The sequence below is a fragment of the Choloepus didactylus genome, chromosome 22 (genome assembly GCF_015220235.1).
Source record: "Choloepus didactylus isolate mChoDid1 chromosome 22, mChoDid1.pri, whole genome shotgun sequence".
In the NCBI taxonomy this organism is placed as follows: domain Eukaryota; kingdom Metazoa; phylum Chordata; class Mammalia; order Pilosa; family Megalonychidae; genus Choloepus; species Choloepus didactylus.
The window spans coordinates 2,923,516-2,941,639 of record NC_051328.1 but is presented as its reverse complement, the minus strand read 5'-3'; the positions used below and the strand labels follow the sequence as shown (position 1 = coordinate 2,941,639).

The 18,124-nt window shown below is 37.3% G+C and overlaps 1 protein-coding gene across 10 annotated transcripts in view; it reads right to left on the bottom strand.

Moving 5' to 3' along the window:
* The window catches only part of PHKB (phosphorylase kinase regulatory subunit beta), a 276,301-nt gene that overhangs the window by 68,798 nt on the left and 189,379 nt on the right, over positions 1-18,124 (bottom strand). For all 10 annotated transcript variants that reach the window (XR_005213751.1, XM_037815495.1, XM_037815494.1 and 7 more), the window contains 2 exons: positions 5,647-5,702; positions 5,054-5,147 (listed from right to left, as the gene is read on the bottom strand). Coding sequence is in view for 9 of the 10 variants with exons in the window: in XM_037815495.1 (XP_037671423.1) it covers positions 5,054-5,147; positions 5,647-5,702 (150 nt within the window). In the remaining variant the exon portion in view is untranslated. The remainder of the gene's footprint in view (positions 1-5,053; positions 5,148-5,646; positions 5,703-18,124) is intronic.

Here is an 18,124-nt window from a genome sequence, read left to right as displayed (position 1 = left end):
CAGAGCTAAAGCTCAGCAGATATGAATGTCCATATTAGCACAAACAGCAACTGTTAAAAAAGCTGAGAAAGAATCCAGACTTCAATTAGAGATATGAATGAAGCAGATGTGATTAGGACTAGGGTAAACAGGGCCAAAGGGTAAAGGACGAAACTGACTGTTTTAAAACTTCAACTTCCATGTGAGACTAAGTGAAGAGACGTTTATTTGGTGCAGGATCTATATTTTCTTTAGTACACTAAAGTTTAACTTGTACAGTCAGCTTGTTCAAATACCACAATTACATGGAACTTTGAATAGGAAGTAATATCTGGTAGCTTTGTACAGGTTAGTGTGAAATAGCGACACATCCCAAAGTAATTTGGACAGAGAATAAAAATATATATGCAGGGCCCCTCTGAGGAGCTGGGAAAATGTGGAAATGTTGGACTTCTTCACTTGGGTTGTTGCCAATATTCTCACAAACACTGAGGACTTGGGACAGTTTGGTATGCCGAACCCTCTATTTTGGGGCTTGAAGTTTGTTGCTGCAAAGGAGAGGCTAAACCTGCTTATAATTGCGCCTAAGAATCTCCTCCTGAGTACCTCTTTGTTGCTCAGATATGGCCCTCTCTCTCTCTAGCTAAGGCAACTCGGCAGGTAATTAACTGCTTTCCCTGCTATGTGGGACCTGACCCCCAGGGGTGTAAATCTCCCTGGCAATGCAGGATATGACTCCCAGGCATGAACCTGGACCTAGCATTGTGTGATTGAGAACATCTTCTTTACCATAAGGGGGAAGATATATAAAACAAAATAAAGTTTCAGTGGCTGAGAGATTTCAAATGGAGTTGAGAGGTCACTCTGGTGGGTATACTCACGCACTAGATACCCCTTTTTAGATTTTAGTGTATGGGAACAGCTAGAAGTAAATACCTGAAACTATCAAACTGCAACCCAGTAGCCTAGACTCTTGAAGATGATTGTATAACAATGTAGTTTACAAGGGGTGACAGTGTGATTGTGAAAACCCTGTGGACTGCACTGCCCTCATCCAGTGTATGGATGGATGAGTAGAAAGATGGGGACAAAAAATGGGATGGAGGGGATGATTTGGGTGTTCTTTTTTATCTTTATTTTTTATTCCTATTTTTATCCTTTCTGGTGTAAGGAAATTGTTCAAAAATAGATTGGGATGATGAAAGCACAAATATATGATGATACTGTGAACAGTTAATTGTACACCGTGGATGACTGTATGATATGTGAATATATCTCACAAAAACTGAATAAAAAAAGAATACATAAATATATACCTAAATATATACATACATCCATTTACATAAACGGGTTCATATACTACATAATCTGTTCAGTATCCCATTTTTTAAACACAATACTGCGATGTTCCAGTTTCCCCAATAGTAAATTGAGTTTCAAAGGGCATTTATCCTGCCTTTCAATGCTGAAATAACTGAAGAAATATAAAAGCCCCCTTACTGTATTTACACTGATCCCCTAAATGAAGGTAGTTTCCAATTTTTTTTATTATTTAAAAAATAATTCAATAAACATCTTTGGACAATATACTATTGCATACTTATTTCTGCAGGATAATTTCCTAGAATTGTTAGATCAAAGAGAATAATGCCAGGTTGGTCACCTTCCAGAAATAACTTACCAATTTACATTGGTATTAACACTGCATGAGCATTTATGTCAGTTTCTTGTGTGAAAATGATATATCATTTTAGTTTCAATTTACTCTATTCAAATATTTGGTGGATGAGCATGTTTCCATATATTTAACAGCCATTTGTAAGTTCTTCTATTTTTGTTTTCATTTGTTCCTTTTCTACTGGGTATTTGTCTTTTTTTTTTTTTTTTTTTTTATTTGTAAGCGATCTTGGCATATTAAGAACATTACCTTTTGTCTGTCATATGTGTAGCAGACATTTTACCCAGTTTGCTTCTCTGCTATTTTGCTATGAAATACAGAATGACTGCATAGTAGGTCAAATATCATTTTATAATGTGGTATTTCAATCTGAACACTGTTCTAATAGGAAAAATATCACAAGCACCTTTGATTTGCCGGGCTGTTCACGGTATCTTCAGCTGTATTTAGTTACATTTGTCAGTCTTTTTCTTAATGGCTTTTTGGCACTAGTATCATTGTAAGAAAAGACTTCCCCTTCCAACAGCTGTAAAAATATTCTACTATTTTTATTTTTAGTGTTTTTATATTTAAATCTTTAGTCTGTCTGGAATTAATTTTTGCATTTGATGAGAGGCAGAACTCTAACCTAAATTTTCCTAAATAGAAAGTCAAACCAACTCTCTCTATACAATTTCCTAATTGTGATTTGAACTGATTTCAAGTACTAACTACACAGTATGCAAAATTAATGTCATTGCTAGAGCTCTGTTTGTTCTGCAATTGTGTACACATCCTATTATGCCAATGTTTCTGAAGAACAGTATCCCTTGAGTCGGCACTGAGCCTACTCTTGCATTTAGCTGGTGCTGATAAAATACTTGATTGATGAATGAGGAACAACTGAATGTCCTCCTGAGCCAGAGGTGCTTGTGAATGTTGGTTTTGGAACAGCAGTGTTTTTGGAAGAAGTCAGTTGGACAGAAAAACATATTGTGTAGTTGCACTGAATGTTAGAGCACACAATACTAGACAGAGCACCCATTTCCTCAAATATAATTTCAGTTTTTCAGAAGTAAATGTATGTTTAAACTACTTTAGCTTTCTTCTTTTAGATGAGCAATTATATAAATCAATTGTGTACAAGTTAAAATGTACTGATACAGGTAGAATTCCATGACATACTCTTTATTACAGTAAAAGGATTCTGCTTAACTTTCTGAACCTAGATATAAACAATCTGTGACAATTTAACAGACATACCTGGAATGCTCTCTGCATTCTAGGATGCAGATAATGCTGCTCCCATGTTGTATACATTCATACCATTTGCACTAAATATATATATATATATATATATATATATATATATATATGTAATAGTGATCAAACCACCCAGAAGTAAAGGCCCCTGGCTTCATTCTAGGTCTGCGTTGCAGAAGAAAATCCTGTTATTAAAGGATTCAGATACCAACCCTGCCCCACCCCCCCACCATGAAGCAAATCACACCAGTCACCACATCGTGAAACGTTCATCACACACAGTAAAAGCTGCTCTCAGCTGCCTGCCCTCACATCCTCTTCAGTGGGCTGAAGGAGGATGTGACTTTTCAGAAAAGCTGTTGGCATAAAAATATGTGAGTCAACTAAGATTTGAGGGAATACCTTTACTTTAAAAAGTAGACTTTAAGGAGCAGTATGCTAGGCAGTACATCTAAAAGTATGGTCCCAAAAAAGCAGCTAGCTTGGAACACAGAGGCTGCAGGGTATAGTGTAGTTGAACTATTGATCACAAATCTTTGCAGATATAGTCACATACCTAAAGAGTAAAAACACCATCTTTAAAACAGCAAAATATAAAATTTGTCAGGACATTATTCTGCAAGAGAATGCTTCCTAACACCTCTTTGTATAAACCTCCATTATAGGATTTATCAAAGTGATTGTAATTAACTATTTTTCCTGTCATACCTCTAGATGCAAAGATCACTGAGAAGAGGGTCTAAGTCCTCCTGTCAGAATGCCCTACATAGCTGGTGTTTGCTGATGAGTGAATGAATGAAAGGATGAATGAAATGCCACACTCAGTTCATTTGCTAGCCATGTTGGCCTTTCTAATCTTGACTGTATATTGCCTGTTAAGGAGTATACACTCTCCTACAACCAAAAGGAGCATTTAAAAAGTTGCTAATATAACTTAGATCTGATAAAACAGATTGGGTTAATTTGCTTTGAGGGCATGTTTATCATAAAATAACCTTTGTTACCATTCTCAGGAGCTTTCAGTGAGAGAGCATAAAAAGTGTTATCAGCAGAACCAGCCTGCACCTGAATGATAACTTTATAGTGGGGGCCTTAGATTTTGGCATCCTTTCTTCCCCTTGTCTTGTAGATCCTCAGTTCCATCTTGGTCTCATTTCCCTCTTCTCCCCTCCTCTACCATAAAAAACACCTCTCCATCATTTACATCTTGTTTGATTTTAAACTGTTACCATGGTCTTGTAGTCTTTCCATTTCCAAATTTAGGGCTGTAAATCTGTTAGAAGAGATTTAAGAGCTCTTGAAGAGCTGGTACCCTGTAAGGTCCAACCTGATTACCAGCAACTAAGGGACCCTGCATTTTCCCAAGTAACGTGTACCTCATTCCTCCAAACCATCTCTTATTATAGCATCAAGGTTTTGACCACAACCATTTATAACAACCTGTTCAACTTAACCTTGTTCATTTGAGGCATACTGTTACAAATACTTCCACCAAACACTAGGGAGGTTTTCTTGTATTTTCTTGTATTTCAACAATTACCAAATAAAAATGGTTGTTTTTGAATAACTAGTCAACAATTCCAATCACAGAGCACTGCATGCAGAAGGTCTCCAAAGTCACATTTTAATACCATCCCAAATAGGTACATAACTGAATCAAAGATACACTCAGTGTTACTTTATAATTAGTTTGAGACTCAGCAAAGCTAAGGGGTAGGAATTACCTCAGACTATAAATAGTAAGGAAAGACAAACAAGAGAAGTAGTGATTACCAAAAATATTTAGATATGAGATGCTTTCTTCAACAGACATAAAAGGGAAAATTGATTAAAAGTGTAAAGGATAATTTTACACATTACTACTAATTTAAGGCTAATTTATTATTTAAGTGATCAGTCTAGGTTAATGATAGACTTTAGGAAGGAGGAGGAATCAACGAGACCCGTGAATATAATGTCCAGACACACCAACACAGTTAGTTTTTAGTAACAATGCCTGATAAAGTGGGCCTCCCAACTTTATTAGAAAGGCTTTCAGATTAAATGATCCTATGTCAGAATTGGATTTTAACTATGTGACTTGCCTGTAAACTAAGTCCAATCATCATGTTCTAGTACCTCCCCAAAGTAGAAAGCAGAGGCAAAATCACTTACTTTCACCAGCTCCTGCTGAGGCCATATCTGAATAGGTTCTACCTGTTGAGGGGTTTGAGTTTGAATACCATATGTGTTGAGAAAAACTTGCAGGCTAATGAACAGAGGGAAAAAAAGAAAGACATTTTAAGAAACACATCTATAGTTCAGGAAATGGAATGATGAGGGTAAAAGGGAAAAGTATGCACAAGTTGGGGCACACTATGAATTTGTCAATGTCAGCAATAAGCCATTCTCGCTGGAATCCAGAGGTCTCCTGGATTCTCCATGAACTGTCAGATGGGTACAGGGAGAATAAGCAGTGACACTGGGAGTCCCTGTATTCCGTTTGCACTAATTTCTCAAAACTCCCCAGGCAAACTGGCACTGGTAACAGTCTTTACTAGTTTTATCTCCTAAAACAAAATTATTTTTTAAAAATGAAAGGAATGTTGTGCTAGCACTAAAATGACATTAATGACATCCTTAAAACCCTATCAATGGGCCTCTGAAATTACTCCATGCACCATACTCAACATTGTAAGCATAAAGCAGTCATTCCCCACCTCTCCCTTCCCAAATAAAAGAACACACCACCCATCTGGATTTCATACCGTTGGCTTTCTGCTACAAGTGCTACATGAACTACCAAATCATTTTCCAGTGGGCCCTGTAATACAGAATAAGGGAGGGGGAAAACATTTTAAAAGATCTGGTCATCATCAGCTACAATGAGAATCAAGGACAATATTAACCATCTCTAAGTAGTTCATTAAAATGACGGACACAAGCTGGCTCTAGGTGGCTGCCTCTTTTCTTCCTCTCTGCTGCCTACTAATCAATTTGATGGCAAATACAGAGTAATGGAACACCAAGGAATGGAGAGCCATAAATCTCACCAGTACCAGAGAGGCTAGCCTGTCAAGGCTATTTTGAATGAAGCAGAAGAGTAGTTTGGGGACTGAGAGTCATGTTCCATCATTTAACTCTGGTAGGAGGAGGAGGGGAACTAAAAATAAAACCCCAAATTATGTATTCCAAGTAAAAAAATGATTGTGAATTAACATTGTTCACTTGACATCTTAGCCACATATAAGGCTATTCCCTTTCATGTTAGCTAATTTTCCTTTGGCATCTTATACATCAAAATAGCTTTATTCTAATATATAGCTCCTATGGTACAGAATGAACGACCCAGTTGACTATATAATTAACACTATCTTCATTAAAAACAAGCTGTTTGACTTAATAGTTCTAATCAAAGATAGTGTTGGATATTTGCTATTCCCTTTTGTGTGGAAAAGATTCACTATAACATATATTACCCATTGTTAAAATGAAACCAATTTTGTGCCTGTATGTAATTAACAGAGAGCATTAAGAGGCAGCAATAAATTAACAGTATTAGGGAGCTCTGAAATACTGATCAAATACAACTTCCTTATAGTAACGAATCCGATACACTGAACAGTATGCTATAAAACATTTGATTTACCATGTCAGTTCCTCTCTATGATATTCAATATGCCACTACAATATATGGATGATGGAAAGCAAGAAACACCAGAATACATACATAATAAAGTAAATATTACACAATCAAAGATATGTTCCCAGAACCATTGTGAAAATGCCCTTTCAGGCAGACTTCCATGCGATTTAAATGAATACATGAGAAAAAAAAAACATGATGTAACAATCCAACAAAAATAAATAACATTAAAAATTTTATAAATTCTATTTTTATTTGATAAAGAAATTATAATTTAATGTTTCTCAAATAGATGATAAAAATTAATTATTCAGAGTATTATCAATATATCTAACAATAAATGAAAAAAAAAATTTGCCTTACTTCTCTTTTCTAGTATTTACTTAGTCAGAAGAATAACTTAGAGTGCACCATTATCTATAATCTTCAGGAAAATAATGAGATTCTTAAATGAAAAAGCAAGTGAAACCATCTACTAGATTGCAGATGACACTTCAATAATAATAAACATGATACTTTAATAACAATAAACAAGGCAGCTCACAAATCCTAACTGACAAATTGGTATCTTATCTTCTTTTTGAATCAACAAGCCTGTTTCTTAGGATAATGTTGCATCCATTTGCATGACAGAATATTCAGGTCTAAAATGGCCACTACATATATTGAATCCTAGTGAGCATCTGGTTTAGGGGACTATAATGGTTGAAGAATTCTTTCATTGTAAAAACTCAGCATTTTGAAAAGTTCCAATTCACAAACTATCTACTATAATAAGCCTAGGTCTTCAAATCCAGCCCGGTGGGACCCCTCACCCCACTCTCCATCCAGAGAAAGAATTCAGCCCTGGCTGTACACTCTAACAACTTTCTTCCTTCCACTGCAGAACCGGAATGATCTTTTCCCTGTTTTTTTTTTTTTTAATCATTTTGTTTTCAAACTTCCTAATAGTAATTAATGTCCGTCTGAATGGCGTTTTCCCTGATAATATTTTCTGTTTTTATGTTCACAAAGTGTGTGTATGTGTATGTATGTGTAAGTATGTATATACACAAATATACACATAGCCAAGACTGTGTAGTACTAGTGCTGTCTGTCCATTTTATACGCATTCATGCACTCATTCATTCTACCAATGATTATGCCATACTAATGTGTAAGGGTCCATGCTAGACCCTGATGTCATAAAGTAAATACGGTCCAGTGCCTCACCTTGAGGAGTATGGAATCTACTAGGAGAGATGGACAACACATATGTGTTTTATCATCACGTAAAATTATTTCAGATACACTTCTTTGGCAGTATACAGCTCTACCTCATTAAAAAATGGCTGCAGGGCATTTCATCAAATGTATATACAATAATTTACTTAAGTATTGTTAGTTTTGACGGACATTGGGATAGTTTTCATTTTGTACTTCTTCAGAGAATATAACAACTGTTTCTATCTCAGAGAACTGCTATGAGGATTTAAGGAGAGGACAAAGTACTAGCACAGTATTTGACATACTCAATCATACTATATAGCTAGTTCTTTCCCAAAGAATTTCAAACATCTTTTAGAAGAAATCCTTAGTTGTCTCACCACTTCCCTTAGCTGCTATCCAATTCTCTCTCCTTTCATTTCTTAAACATCGACTATAACTATTTGCTCACCTTTCCCCTCCTCCCCCTGTATAATTCTGTATTCCGCCTTCTAACCTGCTTTGCCTTTAGAGAGGGGTATCCTCACATAAGTCCTTGGTCTTCTTTTCATTCCACTTCTTTTTTTCTAGTTCTCTCTAATCAATTTCTCCTCTACCCTTCAATTATCTCCTCTAAGCATATGATTACATGCCTATATTTCTAATCTTGATCTTTTTCTTGAGTTCCCATGTTTTTAACTGCTTCTGGACATTTTCTCCTGGCTATTTCTGAAATTAATACTTCTTAAACTCAACTCCTCACCAATCCCAACCCCATCCCAAACAATCTCCTATTCCTGATACTTCATTTAATATGTCATTATAGCTTAGAACCTCAGATTCTAAGGTCCTCTCTCTTGCTCTGCAAATCACTAATCACCAAAATCCTGTTAATCATTCTTTCAAAAAATACCATTTCCACCATTATACCATGCAGTCAATAAATATTTGTGGAATAAAAAAAAATACCTTGAAACCTCCTTTCTTTCCATTTTCATAGCAACATTCAAGGCTGAAAAGTAACAACAACAACAGCAAAAGCAAACACTCTACGTAACACTCTATGTTCTATGCCCCAGGCTCTGTTCCAAGTGCTCTAACAAACCACTGTCTCCATTTTATAGATGAGAAAAATGAGGCACTGACACAAGTCACAAAGTTAACAAACGGCAGAGCTAGAATTCAAACCCAGAAGTATGACTGCAGAGACTGTGCTCATACCTACTCTCAGAGTGGAAAGAGGACAGGTTTTTAAAATCAAAAGACCCACGTACAAGTCCCATCTCATCATTTCCTCCATCTGATAGGTCCCTTAAAATTACCATGGCCAAAAATGAATTACTGATTTTTCCCTAAATCCACCCACCCCCAAACCTCAATAAAAGGCTCCACACTATATACTCATTTGCTGTGGGAAATAATGTATATGTCATCCTTGATTCTTCTTTTTCCCTCATACCTCACAATCAATAATGGATTAAAAAAAATAGACAATACTTATTAAACACCAGGTAGCCATATTAAATCATTTATTCATCAAAATACCCCTATTAAGCAGGTTACTATAATTATTTTCATTTACTGATGAGAAAACTGAGGCAGAGAGTGATTAAGAAGTGTATCCAACATCATACAGTTAATAAGTGGCAAGATCGAAGATTAAAACCTGGGCAATCTAATCTGTCTCTTAACCATTAATATGCTGGAAATCCATCAACAAGACCTTTTGATTCTATCTCCAAAATATATCTCAAACTCACTACTTCTCTCCATCTCCATTGCTAGTAATACCCTACTGATAATCATCTTGATCTTTCACTTGGTCAACTAACTGTTCTACCCACCTATTCACAGCCATCCATCCTGCAAAAGGCAGTGGGGATGCTTTTTTTAAAGGGCAAATCAGATCATATTGCCAACCCCTACATATACACACAAACTACACACATGCACATTCTGCTTAAAATTCTCCAGTGGCTTCCTATCACCCACAGACTAAGATTCAAACTGTTTACCACAGCCTACAAGGCACACACAATCTAGCTGCTGTCCACCTCTTCTTTTTCATTCTCCTTCCCCTCCTTCACCACATGTCAACCACACTGGATTTCTCTCTGGCCCTTGACAATGCCAACTGTGTTCCCATCACAGGACACTTGCATTGCTGCACTTCTATTTTGAATTTTTTCCTCCAAATTTTGTTGCATGACTGTCTTCTCATTGTGGAGGCCTCTACTATCATCCCTTCCTCATAGAGGCTTTCTTTTACCATCATGGCCAAAGCTGTTTCTCCAGCCCCTCTCCACCACTTTACCTTATTTTGTCTGCTTAATAGTACTGGTCACCTCCAGAAATTGTATGACATCATTTATTTATAAGTTCATTGTTATTCTTTCCCATCAGTAAGTAAGCTCCCTGAGGGCAGGCACCTTAGACTACCCTGCCACTGCTATATCCCTAGTGTCTAGAAGAGGGTCTGGCACATAGAAAGTGCTTTCTAGTTGATGAATGGTTGTCTGGGAAAGTTTCTCAACTCTGTGTTTATCTATACAATGGGAATAGCAATAGCAAGCCTGCCTACCACATAGGGGGAGGATTAAACAAGAGGGTATACAAAATATTTTAAAATTGACCACTAAACAAATGATAATTATACTATTAATTGCTATAATACCAAATAATATATTAGATAAATATGCTAGATATTTAAATTATGTGAGCCTCTATGTCACTTAACCAAGACACAGTTTCCTCATCTGTAAACAGGGAATAACAATAATAAAAACGTCTACTTCACAAGGTTATGAGGATAATACACAGCAATATAAGCAATTAGTAGTGTGTGGCATATAATAAATTTAAAAAACAACAGCTCTTTCATCAACTCCAGTAACACAATCAAAACTCTCCCTGGGTCACTCCTTGGGCAGGTCTCTATTTTGTACGGTCTGTGCTCCTTATCTGTACTTCCGTCAGGATAATTTTCTTCTATCAGTGATATGGACAAAGAAGATGGGACAAAATATTTGTTGAATGAAGAAAAGGTGGGTAGATGGGAAAGCAAATATACTCATGTAATGTTTACGGCATCACTTCTCTATTCCAGAATTAGTGTTTCCCAAATAAAGCCCAAACTTCTTGAGGACCTCTACAATCCAGCTGCTACCTGTGCTTCCTGTTTGCATCCCAGGTCTCCCTTAGAACATTCCATTAGAAAAACCAGTTTACTCATGTCCCTCCCAAGTTTCTGTCCACTGCTGTTCTATGTTCAGACTGCCCCTTCTGTTCCTCTCTCTCTCTCCAGATCCTAACTCACTCTTTTCTTTCAACCTAATCTCCTGAATAAAATTCCTCAAAGATTGTGTAGAGTGTCTAGGTATCTTTTGCCCCTACAAACCAGAGCAGGTACTGTCTGTATGAGTCACTTGGCACTAGTCAGGACCACCTCATCACATCTCTTTGGAATTGCTATTTAACTTTTGACATTCTTATGAGCAGTCAGTATATCTACAAGACAGGCCCCTGAAAGGCCACTCATGCTCATCTTATACTGAACGAAAGGCCATTGGCACTCATTTGACAGTTTAGAAGAGGAAATTTTATAGAATAATTTGCTCTTAAGTTGGGCATTACCTGTATTATTATTTCAACTTATCTTAACATTTAAACAACAATAATTAAGACATTACATGTTTATCTGCCTATACTCTAGTTTCTAAATTACTCAAATCAGGTCAAAGTAGTATGGCTGGGAGATCTGCAGCTGGGAGCTATAAATAAAACCATGTCATACAATTTTCAAAAGGCATACAGAGAAACCTTAATGTGAATTGGCCCTAATGATATTTTCCTTGTTCTTTTAAATTTTTTTTCAACATATAATTTATTCACACAGTTCAAAAATTTAAAAATTATCGAAACTTTTCAATGAGGTGTCTCTCCTACCCACGACTTTTCCACCCACCCAGTTCCCTACACCTACCAACCAGGTAACTGCTGTGATTATGCCTCTTTCCAGAGTTTCCTTAATGCATATACAGGCAAAGAAGAATATACAGTCTTACTTTCTCACATTTTTTTACACAAAAATAGCATAATGTGAGCACTTTTTTCATTTCATAATAATGTATCATGGGGCTCTTTTCATATATTAATATATAGTACATGTCCTCCTTTTCTTTATAACCACATGGAATTCCATTTTGTATCTGTACCCTACTTCCTCATGTCATCTTTTCACAGCTTTTATCACTGAACGTTAGTCAACTTTTTGCACCGAAATCCATGGACATAGTTATGGTTATACAATGGTACCATAAGACATCAGATTTTAATTTTGTTTACAGGGAGTGGTACAAGAGCTCAATTTAAATCACTCAGTGACATTACTGCCACTGGATTATTAGAAGATTATTTTCAGAAAAGAACAGTAAGTTTAGATTTTGGGTGAAGCAGTGGGAAGAGTCTGAATCTTTTCTAGGAGTATGGCACAAAAAAATACAGATGTCCATTTACAGATTCCTCATGGAAATAATTAACTAATAATGGCTTATTAATATGGTTTATCTTTTCTTATTAATTTATTGCTTAAATATGCTTGGTAGCCCAGTTTAGAATGTTAAGGAATTAATATTTCTTGAGAGTCTACTATGTGCCATATATTATTCAAATACTATGCTGTGAAATTACACAAGAACTCCCATTTTAAAGGTCAGGAAACTGAGTTGGGGAGAGGTTAAATAACTTGCCAGAGGTCACCCATCCAGTCAGTGACAGAACTTAAATTTGATAGTAGTCATGTCCAGGTCTGAAGCCCATGCAGCACACGTCACAGTAGCTATTTCACAGATTATATATTGCTTGCTTTTCTGGCTGGAGGAACGTGTGATTATATATTGCTTGCTTTTCTGGCTGGAGGAACGTGTTGCTTTCAGGGGAAGCCAAGTGGTGCAAAAAAGGCTTTGAATCCCAACAAGAGTCCACTCTTCATCTACTTGAGATGAGGTATTAAACATCAAGAAAACATTACTATGAGTGTTGGCTACAAGTCACCTAATTTCTTATCTGCTTTTTGATGAAGTATGGCTAATTCCTGGCAATTGAATTTTAAAATTAACCCTTCTATTAAATTACCTATATGGTATGTAAAGCTCGTAACTGTCATTTTTGCAACACTGTGCTAAGCACTGGTCTAAACAGTTTTATTTTTAATATGTCCTATAATGCATAAAATGATCTCCTGTTGCTGGCTAGAATAGGTCTTTTATTCAAAGAAGTGGGCGAGGGGAGAGAGAGAAGGAAAGGAAAAAGAAGACAACAAATAAACTGGTCATACCTCACCCTTAGCAGGTCTTGCCTCAGGGGCAGTGCACTGGAAACATTCTATGCCCCTGCTTTTGGGGCCTTACAGAATACTCATTTATGCTCATTAGCCTTCATCAGTAGGTCCTGCCCACATCTAGCATTTTTTCATTACATTCATTTTTCAGGCAAAACCTCATCAGCTGAAGAAACCATACAGATGATTTATACATCTCAATTATGACTGGAGACACTGTGCCTGTGGTATTTCTTCTTCAGGAGCCAAGTAACAGACTACAGCATTTAAACATAGGCACCTCCTGACTGGGACACACTGGTATCCTGTTCTGAATTTCCAACCAAGCCAAAGCAGCAATATAGAGAAAATGAATAGGAGAGCAGAGGAGCGTTAAGTAGAAATATTTGAGGAATAACAACATCAAGCATGGTTAAAAACCTAAACTTGGCTGGAGAGTAGAGCTGGCCAGGGAGAAAATGGCCCTTAAGATCCTTAATATTTAGGATTCGTGATTATAAGCTTTGTACTTGAAAGGAAATCAAATGAATATTTAAAAAAGTATTCCTAGACATCAGACACACAGCTTCAATTGTCAAAATGAGTAAAGAAGGCAATGCTTTTTGACAGCAGTTCTTTCAATGACAGCAGTTTATTTTGGACAAGAACACTGAATGCTCTGTCACAATGAATTGATTTATAAAACTGTTTTCACCCCTCTCTAAGCATTTGCTTTAACTGGATTTTTTCATATTTTTTAAATGACAGTGCAAAAATCTTGCCTACTTCCCCAAAACAATGCTACAATGAGTACATGGGCCCAGGTGGAGAAACCTTGACCTGTGGGACTCATATAGCTTTAATGACAAGGGGGAAGAGCAAATGAGAAACACGGAAACATAACAGGAAAGATCAACATCAGAAAAGATTGGTAAAATGAGAGTGAGACAGGAAAGACAGAGATAAAAGGGCGTAGTACAGTTTTGAAAAACTGAGTCATTTCACTCTCAGAGTTTCTGTGTCATTTGAAAGGACCTCAAATGGTATGCCACAACCAAAGAAAGCTAATGGTAGACAAAAGGAAGTGATGTGTACAATCACAGGAAAAGGAAACAAGTACAGAAAGCCAATTTCTTTTTGGCCCTTCTCCTTTGAGCGAGACTGGACTGAAGACAGAAGGAACCATTTTTATCATGTGGGAAGTAGCTGGATGAGGAAAGAAGTGTGAGGGAGCCTATGAGAGAGAATGGGCTGCAAGTCCCTAGTTTAGACAGAGCAATACAATTTTGAACTATTTCATATGTTGAAATTCTGCCTTTAATTTTGTCTGAAAAATGGGTTTCCTTGATAAAAACTCAGTAATCCACTTGATGGATGACGAGACTGAGGCCCCAAAAGGAGAAATGGCCAAGATCCCATTGCAAGATAGTGGCAGACATTGAAGCAGAATCTACACCTGGACTGACTTGGTCTAGAGAACTCTCCACTAAAGTCAGACTGCCTCATCTTACTGGCTATACAATAAACTCTTCAGATCACTAGAGCATTGCTAAGTGCACTGCTCCACTTATGAGTGGAAGTGAATGCACAGGCCACATGCACAGCTATTATAGTGGGAAGTCACCAGGGAGAAGCAGAAAACATGCTCCATTTTCTCTTTAAGCACTAGATGGTCACCCCAAGGACCAAACAAACAAACAAACAAATAAAAGAAATGGGCTGGTAAGACAGGGTAAGAGAGAGCAACTAGTAATTACCCAGGATCAACTATTAAATAGTCTGGAACAGCTGTTGGGGGACATCCGTGACTGGACACACATCATACACCAGCCTGGAATGGGCAGAATTATGGAAATCTCAACACAGAAATGTAAATGAAGCTTGCCAAACTGCAGACCTGGCAGACCTCCCACAACCCTGACACAATATAAGAGATGAAAAACACAATGGAGACATATAACAGCAGATTTGAAAAGGCAGAAGAAAGGATACATGAACTGGAGGACCTGGCACACCTCCCACAACAGCAGGGCAGGCTGAGTTGTAAGATGTCCCTGTGGAAAAAAGAAGCAGGCTACCTGGAGTGAGGGAAAGTAACTCAAAGAAGCTACAATTGCCAGTTTAATTTAAAAAGTTGGACTACTGAATACAAGCTATAAGCACAGATAAAACATGGAGCAAGCAGGAAAGGAACCCTGAGGTCTCTACTGGCAGGGAGGAGGCAGGGCTGACAGAAAAAAAAAATAAATAAAAACAAAGGCTTTTGGAGATACCTGTGCTCGGAATACTGGAAAACAGCTGTGTCCCAAGAAAGGGGCACAGAGAACTGGGTACCAACACTGGTCAACCAGCAAAACTGAGGGGCTGGGGACTTAGTCTGAAAAGGAGCTTTCTTTGTTTACTTTTTCATTCCTCCTACTCTAAGTAGTTCATTAGAGAAAGCCTCAGGCATTCTCAATTGTCATCTCTGATCAAGGCAAGAGTGGTTCAGATAGTCAGAGACACAGGAGAAATTCAAGTGTAGGAGATAATTCTCTAAAGGGTGTATCTCCTCTAAGAAAAGGGGGACAGGGCCCAGTTCAAGTGGCCGCCCTCCCTCAAACAATTCAGATCCCAGGTCCTGGGGGGCAGAAAACAAAACAAAACAAAACAGAAAAAACTTAAGGTTGGCTTCTGAGACCTTCAGCCCCTGGCCAGGACAGGATCCATGGAGAATTAAAGGGACCACACCTCTTTACACCAGTGGGTAATTGCAGGCTGACAAGAACCACCTGCCGGACAGGACAGGGAAAGCACTGAGTCTATAGGCCTCACAGGAAAGTCTGACAACCTATCAGTCTCATCCTCAGGGAAACTTGATACTGCTTACACATTCCTCCTGAGACCAGGGAAAATCTGACTTGGTAGTCAAGGAAACCAGAAGCCTAGAAAACAAAAAATTATGAATCACATTGGGTAAAATGAAGATAGGGCCCAGTCAAAGGAACAAACTTGCACTTCAAACAAGATACAGGAGTTGAAACAACTAATTAAAGATCTTCAAATAAATAAGCTAAATCGATTCAAAAATCATATCAATGAGTTGAGGGAAGATATGGCAAAAGAGAAGAAGGATATAAAGATGACACTGGGCAAATATAAGGAAAAACTTGAAAGTCTGAAAAAACAATTGGCAGAACTTATGGGAATAAAAGACACAATATAAAAGATGAAAAACACAATGGAGACACATAACAGCAGATTTGAAAAGGCAGAAGAAAGGATACATGAACTGGAGGACAGGACATCTGAAATCCTACACACAAAAGAACACACAGGGAAAAGAACGGAAGAATATGAGCAGCATATCAGGGAAATGAATGACAACATGAAATGCATGAATATATGTGTCATGGGTATTGCAGAAGGAGAAGAGAAAGGAAAGGGGGCAGAAACAATAAGAGAGGAAATAATCACTGAAAATTTCCTAATTATTTTGGAAGACATAAAATTACAGATCCAAGAAGTGCAGTGTACCCCAAACAGAATAGATTCGAATAGACCTATCCCAAGACACTTCATAGTAAGATTATAAACATCAAAGACAAACAGAGAATTCTGAAAGCAGCAAGAGTGATCCATCACATACAATGGAAGGCGAGAAGGCAGTGGTATGATATATTTAAGATATTGAAAGAGAGGAACTGTCAACCAAGAATTCTATATCCGGCGAAGCTGTCCTCCAAAAATGAGGGAGAGTTTAAAATATTCTCAAACAGACACTGAGAGAGTCAGTGAAAAGACACCTGCTCTAAAGGAAATAATAAAGGGAACATTACAGGCAGATAGAAAAAGTCAAGAGAGAGAGGTTTGGAGCACAATATTGGGTGATGGTAGCACAATAATGTAAGTACTCTGAACAAAGATGACTGTGAGTACAGTTGAAAGAGGAAGGTTAGGGGCATGTAGGACACCAGAAGGAAAAGTAAGACGATAAAGACTGGGACTGTATAACTTAATGAAACCTAGAGTGGTCAATGATTATGATTAAATGTACAAATATAAGAATGTTTTTACATGAGGGAGAACAAATGAATGCCAACTTTGCAAAGTGTTAAAAATCAGGTGGTATTGGGGAAAAATACAACCAATGCAAACTAGTCTATAGTTAACAGTAACACTATAATATGCTTCCATTAATTGTAACACAGGCAATATATGAAAGCTAATGGTTTATAAGAGGGGGATATAAGGGAATGGTATGGGATTCTTGGTGTTGGTGGTGGTGTCTGACTTTCTCATTGGATTTTATTTTAATTTTATTTTTTCTTTTGTTACTTTGTAGTTGTCATTGTTCTCTATTTCTTTTTTCTCCTCTTCCTATTACTTTGTGGATGAAATGGAAATGTCCTCATGTAGACAGTGTTGGTGAATGCATAACTATGTGATTATTTAGTCACCACTAATGCATACCTATGTGATTATAAAGGAAAACATTGATTGTTTACTTAGGATGGAATGTATGTTGTGTGAATAAAACCATCTAAAAAAAAAAACAAAACAGATGGATATAAGTGCTGGAGAAAATGTGGAGAAAGTGATGCACTTAATTACTGTTGGTGGGGAAGTAGAATGGTGCAGCCCATCTGGAGGGCAGTGTGGTGGTTCCACAGGAAGCTAAGCATGGGTTTGCCATATGGTCCCTGAAACTTGGTTATTGGGTATATACTTGGAAGAACTGAAAAGAGGGATATGAATGGACATTTGCACAGTGGGGTTTGTGGTGACAGTATTCATGATTTGCAGTGGATGGAGGTGGCCTAAGGGTACATTGACTGATGAATGGAATGGCAAACTGTGGTGTATACATACAATGGAATATTGAGCTGCTACAAGAGGGAGTGAAGTTATGAGGTGAATGGACATTGAGGACAGTATGTTGAGTGAAACAAACCAGAAATGAAGAGAAAAACATTATACTGCTTCACTAATATGGAATAAATAAAATGTACAAACTGAGAATTGAAGTCTGAGAGCATAGGTTATCAGGGAAGGCTTATTGAGAGGGTTCCTAGAGTGTAAGCTTGTACAGCAGTTACATCTATTCCTGAAGTGTAAT